Raw genomic sequence first — 7,751 nt, 5'->3', positions numbered from 1 at the left:
GCGCCCACTACAGGGAATTGAACATGTCGCCTCACCAGCATACGGTAGGATAGGACCTAAAGCTCTCTCGGGAAGGAGATTTTGAATCTCCTTTTCGCTAAAACCCAGAAGTTCGGGCATCTTCCCGTGGGGAAACTTCTCAACCCCAGGAACTAAGGGACGACTTGGGGCGCAACTAGCAAGATACTCTCGCATCGCTGGCCCCACCGCACTATCCCCCAGTGCCTCAAAGGCCTCGTCAAACTCCTCTTCCTTGATTTCTACTTCCAATTCAGGGAGTATGAGGTCTGGGATAGGTTCTGTAAACCTAACCATCGATACAACAGAAAAAAGAGTAGAAGACAACCAGAAATGAGAATAGAAACGACAAGAGAAGAAGGACTATACTTGAGAATCGCAGGAAAGAAGAGAAAGAAGACCGGCACTATCACACCAAACTGAGGATAGGGAACAAAGGCTCTGAGCAATGCGTAAGAGTGTAGGTTTCGCGTAAGGAAGAGCCCTAACAAGGGGGCTCCCCCCTTTTTATAAAAAAGGGGGGGGGGGGGAAGAGAGAGACCTCAGTTAACCGTACGATGGCATGCTCATCGTGGGATGAGCGGTTACGCAAGTCACACTAGTCTCACACAGACACGTGTAAGTAACCCTCACTTAACCGTACGATGGCATGCTCATCGTTGGATGAGCGGTTACGCAAGTCACACTAGTCTCACACAGACACGTGTAAGTAACCCTCACTTAACCGTAAGATGGCATGCTCATCGTGTGATGAGCGGTTAAGGAGAGGGGGCAAAATGATCACTTCAAAGGGACAAATCACCAGTCGCGTCGCATTAATGCGCCGAACCCTATGACGCTTGGATGCTTGCAGTAAATAGTAATGATGGGATAACTCATCATTACGGCTCCTCGGAAACTGAAAAGCCTCTTAAAGTGCCTTTAAGAGGCAGCTTTCCGGTTCCGTCACCTACCAATCCCCGTCATCAATGACCGTAGGACAGTTATCACCAAAAGCAATCGCCCGTGCTCAAGCATTTCATATCGCCAAACGATGGGTCGCCAAATCCTATCTACCAAGGCGCCAATTATACCCATAATGCGCCAGTAACTCCCCCTTTAAGGACGCACACCGCCCTGACGAGAACGTCCGAAGTCTTTAACTTGGCACCATCCCACGGCTGCTACCAAGCTGGGGGGCTCCTGTTCTGGATGGCCCGAGTATTGGGGTGGTCCAACTACACAGGCCCAACCCTCAGCTGGCCCAATCACTCAAGCCCAGCCTCAGCCTTGCCCCACGTCAGCCCTTAGGGCTGACATGGACCCCCTCAACCCCCAACGTAGCAGCAGGCCCAAGGCATACACCAAAATGTCCCATCTTGGAACGCTAACCGTTGAAGGCGACTACGACAGACACCACAAAGGGAAACTCCCCCTTTGCCCGGCGCTGACACCGCCAGAGTGCAGAGGGCGCAGCACTGCCACAATGGCAGCGCCAGCACGCCTAACACTGCATCATGGGAGTAAATCCCAAGGAGAGTTGACCTCTCCCTCACCAACCCGCACCATTTCCCTTATAAATAGCCCTCCTGGGCACACCTTACAGGTATCTTTTATGTACTGTTGTTATGCCCATTTACTTCCAAGTCATACTCCTGTTATTAATCTGCCATTGCTATTAGCTTGCTTGCCTCTTGGAACTATACCTTCTAGTCTGATCTTTACCTCGCCTAGTGGTATAATCCATATAGCAACGTTACCCTAAAGAGTACATAGTGAGCTCACAGAACCTAACGGTACACCATCTTTTTAGGGGTATACGGACCTTTTCATTTACGGCCCATGACTTAAAATTCTATACACTAGGGATAATGAAATGATTTATGTGTTGATTAGGAAAAAAAATACAATTATGTCTTAATCTTGAAAAAATTCTTAAAAGAGCAAAATTATTCAGCAGGAAGTCATTTTAATTTTCAGAAATATTCAGTGTAGAATTATCTTTTTAGTTATTTTACAAAAACCATGTCATAATTGTCTGTGCGGTCATGATAAGCTTTCTTATCTTTCTTATCTTTTCGAGTGCATACTGTCCTTTTTATTTATGTTCCACAAATTAAAGTTCAATCCACTAATGAAATCAAACGAACTAGTATAAAATATAATTCATTAAAGTCTTACGTGTCATTAGAAATATGGACTTTATATTATTAAATACGTATCACCTACCTGAGTTATCATTCCATCTCTAAAACTTTACAATTAATTTATAAGATAATGCAAATTAAATGATATAGAGAAATGGAAGTGGGTCAATCATATATCTGATTTACCTTCAAGTACATTCTTCCAATTTAATCAATAATCTCGAGTACAAGTTCTTATAAATAAAGTTATATCAAAATTTGATATGAAAAACTTTGTTACTTGTATAATCCTATTCCATACAAATTGAACTAATCCAATTATCCATGAATAGTTGGATAATATAAAATATTAATATATTTATTTTATCCTGTATCTATGATGCTCCAAGCCTCCAACCTTCACACATTTAAAAAATTAAAAGAAAAAAAGAAGAAGAAACTTTTGACCACTCGTTATGATGAATGGTGGGTCAAGCACTACAATAATTTGACAAAACAACCGTACCTTATTGATAACACAGTGGTTTTTATTTTATTTTTAGTGCATACACAGTGATATTTTATCTCATAATCTCTCTTTCTTTTTATCTCTTCCCACCACAAACACTTTCCCTTCACTCACCACAGACATTCTAATGGCAACAACCCAAGAAACCGAACCAACATGGCCACAACTTTTGGGAAGCAACAACTGGGAAGGGCTCTTGAACCCTCTTAACCTCAACCTCCGAAACCTCATTCTCCGTTGTGGTGACTTCATCCAAACCACCTACGACGCCTTTATCAACGACCAAAACTCCATCTATTGCGGTTCAAGCCGCTACGGCAAAACCTCCTTCTTCCACAAGGTCATGCTCGAAAACCCAACACACTACACCGTCACCTCCTTCCTCTACGCCACCGCACGTGTCTCCGTCCCCGAAGCCTTCATTCTCCACTCGTTGTCACGTGAGTCATGGGACCGTGAGTCCAACTGGATTGGCTACATCGCCGTCACCTCCGACGAAGTCACCGAAGCATTAGGCCGCCGGGAAATCTACGTCGTGTGGCGCGGCACCACCAGAGATTTCGAATGGATCAACGTGTTTGGTGCTGCTCCTGAATCAGCTAAAGGATTGTTGAGTACTAAAAGCCTTGGAGAATTCAACAACAAGGGTTATGGTAATAACAATAGCAGTAGTAGCAGCGATGATGATGAGGATGATGAGAGAATGCCGAAAGTGATGAAGGGATGGTTAACAATCTACACCTCAGATGACCCAAATTCTCCTTTTACTAAGACAAGTGCAAGAGCACAAGTTTTGAACAAGGTAAAAGGTTTGTTGGAGGTTTACAAGGATGAGAATCCTAGTGTGGTGTTGGTGGGGCATAGTCTTGGTGCGAGTTTATCAATCGTGAGTGCTTTTGATTTGGTGGAAAATGGGGTCATTGATGTTCCTGTTGCTGCTGTTGTATTTGGGTCTCCTCAAGTGGGGAACAAGGCTTTCAATGAGAGGTTAAAAAAGTTTCATAATTTGAATGTTTTGCATGTGAGGAATAAGATTGATTTAATACCTCATTATCCAGGGAGGTTATTGGGGTATGAATATACGGGTGTGGAGTTGGAGATTGATACAAGAAAATCGCCGAGCTTGAAGAACTCGAAGAATCCGAGTGATTGGCATAACTTGCAGGGTATGTTGCATGTGGTGGCAGGTTGGAATGGGTCTGATGGGGAATTTGAGATGAAGGTGAAGAGAAGCTTGGCTTTGGTGAATAAATCGAGTGAGTTCTTGAAGGATGAATGTCACGTGCCTGGGTCATGGTGGGTGGAGAAGAATAAAGGTATGGTGCGTAGGGATGATGGTGAGTGGATTTTGGATGACCCTGATGATGAGGACCTCCCTGTGCCTGAAGATTGATTGGGTGGAAGATCACGGTACCATGCTTTTTTTTTGTTTTTTTTTTTTTGTCCGTTGTTTTTGTAACTCTTTTTTTATTCTCTGTATGTGACTCGAATAATAAACATTTGGATCGTCTGAAAGTGTTTAGCACTGGTTAATAAGTTATGCCCAGGGATTATTATTCATACTTCTCCATCGGCTCATATATGTCTTACACGAGATAATTTATCTTCACCTTGTGGGAGAATGCAAAAAAAAATTTAAAGAAAAATTAACCTAAAATTCAAATAATCCTAACACGAATATATTTTCTAAATTATCTGCAATAAAAATGTGCATTTTTTCATTTTTTGGGGAGCACAGCGAGAATAGGATGTAGTCAACTCATTCCTTAAATCACGGAATATTCGATGATTTCAATAAATTTTCAAACAATATTACCCCAAGAAAAAGGAAGGTGTGTGTGGCGGCTCTCTAACTTTGGAACACTAATCAAAATGTCAAATTTTTTAATCAAATATCATGTGAATAATATTTTTTATCATACTGTCATGTATCGTAATTTGCTACCACTGGTAGTGAATTTCGTGGCCAATAATTTCGTGACACGTGATCATATTGCAGACCAAATTCGCTACCAGTAGTAACGAATTATGACACGTCAGTTTTTTCTGCGAAAGTGTGTCACGTGTCAAAAAATCATTCGCAAATATTATTTGCTACACAGTGTAGCGAATTACGCTCTGCTTGACACGTGTCATTTTTGCTGACTGTGCATTCTGACGTTACATAATTCACTACACTGTATAATAAATTATTTACAAGTATTTTTCGCTACACACAGTATAATGAATTATCGCACGTGACATTATGATAAAATTTCTTGTTGACATAATATGATAATTTTTTTTTGCCACACCTAGCATAATGGTCATTGTTCCTCTAACTTTTGTTCTCCAACTACTGGTCGACATCATGAAATTATTTAAAAACATCCATTTTATAACGCCATCCAATGAGAAGGACCCAACAAGACAAGCCATGACCATATGCCGTGAGGACTTTTTCATTTTTCATTTTTTAAAGTTGAATGCAGCATATATAATTGACAAATGACAATAACGGGTCCACTCTCTCCTTTCCTGATTTTGTTAAAAAAAGACAGCCACGCCACACACAGACAGATTTCTCTGCCTTTTTTTTCAATTTTTCCATAGTTAATGATTTCACCCTCTGCCGACCGCCCAATATGTCTTTTTCCAAATTTTCCTCTCACCGATGTGTCAACGATGGAGTCAAAAAAAAAAAAAAAAAAAAATCGATGAGGGCGGAATTAGACGGTATATTCTTTTTAGTTATATCTATTTGTATTATAAAAATATAGAGATACCTGATAAGGTTGGTAATTAAGGATTTTAATAAATTTCGAAGGAACTGCCACTAATTAAATAACTAAAAAAATTAGAAATAGTATTCAACATAAATGTTTGTATACACACACCTCAAGCAGAAAAAGGGAAATGCATTCCTCATGCGGTAGACCTCTTGATCTCAACTTTTTAACCAGACATCATTATTCTAGGATGGAGGATACCTGATGAACTTAAGAAACTTTGAAGTCATTCCTTGTATGGTTGAAACTTGTTTTTTGAACCTGAGTTAAATTGGAGCAAACTTCTGATTGCTTTGACAGGGTGAAATATTGTTTTTACATATTAAACTTTGATTGTTAAAGGTAGAAACAAATGTTTTAAGTATGTAGTTAGGAATAACTAATTTTTAGGTTAATTTTTTAAGAAAACTTTTTGAGAGGATTAAAAAAACAATTATTTAAAATAAAAAAACCTTCCCAAAGATGCAAGTGCCCATTATTATTCGAATCCGGTAAAATCACACAACAACGACAGAGCTTAGTTACCAAATTTTCAATATACTTTATTTCTGCATAGCTATGTTATTTAAATTTGATTAGACCAATACAAATTTGGCTTAATCACATGAATTAAGCTCGGTCCAAGTTAAAGACAATTGATGATGATCTCATGTATGAATTTGAGATTGAGTCTTCTAGCAAGATGAGATATCGATTCATTGAAGTGTTTCAAATGAGATGTTGCGATTGGGCTAAGAAGGGGTGCATACCTATAAGACACTTCAATACTCAAGTTAGTATTTTAGTGATTATATGTGAAATACATAAAAATGTGAATATACTTGAGCTTTTACCTTTGTATTTATGGTACGCAACATGTATAATAAGCCGAATAATTAAATTACATTGATTAGAGATTAATAGTGTAATTAGAGGGTTAATTAGACGAAGAGTCTAAATTAGAGTTAAAGCAATTTTCGGGGTCAAAGTATAAATAATAAAAGTGTTGGTGAAATTACAATTAATGCAAAGTGAGTAAAACCCAAAATAAATTTAGTGAGATACCCTTTAATTAGACACAAATAACTCAATATCACGAGGTTAAGGGAATTGAGTGGGTGTTAGTGACTAGGAAGAGACCAAAGGGTCAAAATCATCATTTCTACCTTAGATATTTCTAAAAAGCCTAGTCTCTCTCGTCTCATTTCTTTCCCTATCCTCTGTCTCTCAATCTTTCCTTCCCTCTCTTTTCTCTTCCAAAATCGATTTCCACCATTGGAGATAAGGAAAGAGCATCCCTTTCGCTTGTCTTCCCTTGAAACTCACTCATCCTTATCTTTGGAATCACTTAGGGGGCGTTTGGTTGAGGAGAAAATTTTTGAATGCTAAGAAAATATAATTACTAGGGAGATGGTGGGAAAGTAAGTTTGATAGGAAAATCAAAAAAAAGTTGTTTGGTTGGCCAAAATTTTACCGGAAAAATTGGGTAAAATTTTGTAAGTCTATGTTTGGTAAAAGATAAAATATTGATGGGGAAATGAGTTGTAATTACCAAAACAACCCTTTTAAATTTTTTGAATTTGAATTACCCTTTACCAAAAACGTCCATGAGTCTGTGTCTATGAACTCTGTCCATCTGTCTTGCTTGAGTTTGTGTGATTTGTATTATTCTACTATTATCGTGAGACATTAGTTGCAATTATGGTATAGATTATGAGGGTATGTTTGTCAAAAAATTGTTATTTTTTGTTCCATTTAGCTGGACAATTCCAAATACCATATGCCAAGTGGTATTGTGTGTCAGTGTATTTTGTGCAATTTTATAGGCGAACATCGATTGTTGGGGGAATGAAATTGGTGGGAAAACATTGCAATCTCTTCTACCAAACATGATATAACTAAATTCCCAATTTCAAATACCTATCTATCTCCTAAGATACCTCCTATCAAACACTACCTTAAAAGCTTGAGAAACTTGTGAGAAAAACCTAATCTCTCTCTTTCTCTCTTCAAATTTCGTACACCACATTGAGATGGGGCATGGAGGAAATTTTCTTGCTCTTGGAGCTTAGGAACCACAACTCTTGTTAGTGGTAGAGCGTTTGAGGTAAGTAAGATGGTTTTCCTTTGGTAGTTATTAAGTTCTTTGAGTTTAGATTTAGGGTTTGGGATGAATTTGGGGATTTTTGGGTTTTAGGCTTAAGTGTGGAAGATTGATGCTTAAATCCTTAATATTGTGTAGGAGTGTTGTTGGTGGTGGTAATATTGAAGTGGAACCACCATTGATCTAAGAATTACCATTCTTGAAACATCAAGGGTTTTGGGGGTAAGTTCTAAAACCATGAGCTTGAT

At 38.8% G+C, this 7,751-nt stretch overlaps 1 protein-coding gene across 1 annotated transcript; it reads left to right on the top strand.

Moving 5' to 3' along the window:
* The first annotated feature begins 2,771 nt into the window (after positions 1–2,771).
* LOC133286372 (phospholipase A1-IIdelta-like) lies at positions 2,772–4,175 on the top strand. Its single transcript, XM_061483805.1, has one exon. The coding sequence runs from the start codon at positions 2,780–2,782 to the stop codon at positions 4,043–4,045; it is 1,266 nt and encodes a 421-aa protein (XP_061339789.1). The 5' UTR covers positions 2,772–2,779; the 3' UTR covers positions 4,046–4,175.
* The last annotated feature ends 3,576 nt before the right edge of the window (positions 4,176–7,751 follow it).

This window comes from Gastrolobium bilobum, unplaced genomic scaffold (genome assembly GCF_033153095.1).
Source record: "Gastrolobium bilobum isolate Gb01-03AN ecotype WA unplaced genomic scaffold, APGP_CSIRO_Gbil_v1 utg9682, whole genome shotgun sequence".
NCBI lineage: Eukaryota > Viridiplantae > Streptophyta > Magnoliopsida > Fabales > Fabaceae > Gastrolobium > Gastrolobium bilobum.
The sequence above is the reverse complement of the archived record's forward strand: the minus strand, read 5'-3'. Positions and strand labels throughout refer to the sequence as shown.

Excerpts from the sequence above, each read along its gene's own strand:
- LOC133286372 (XM_061483805.1), top strand. The coding sequence starts at position 2,780 with ATGGCAACAACCCAAGAAACCGAACCAACATGGCCACAACTTTTGGGA.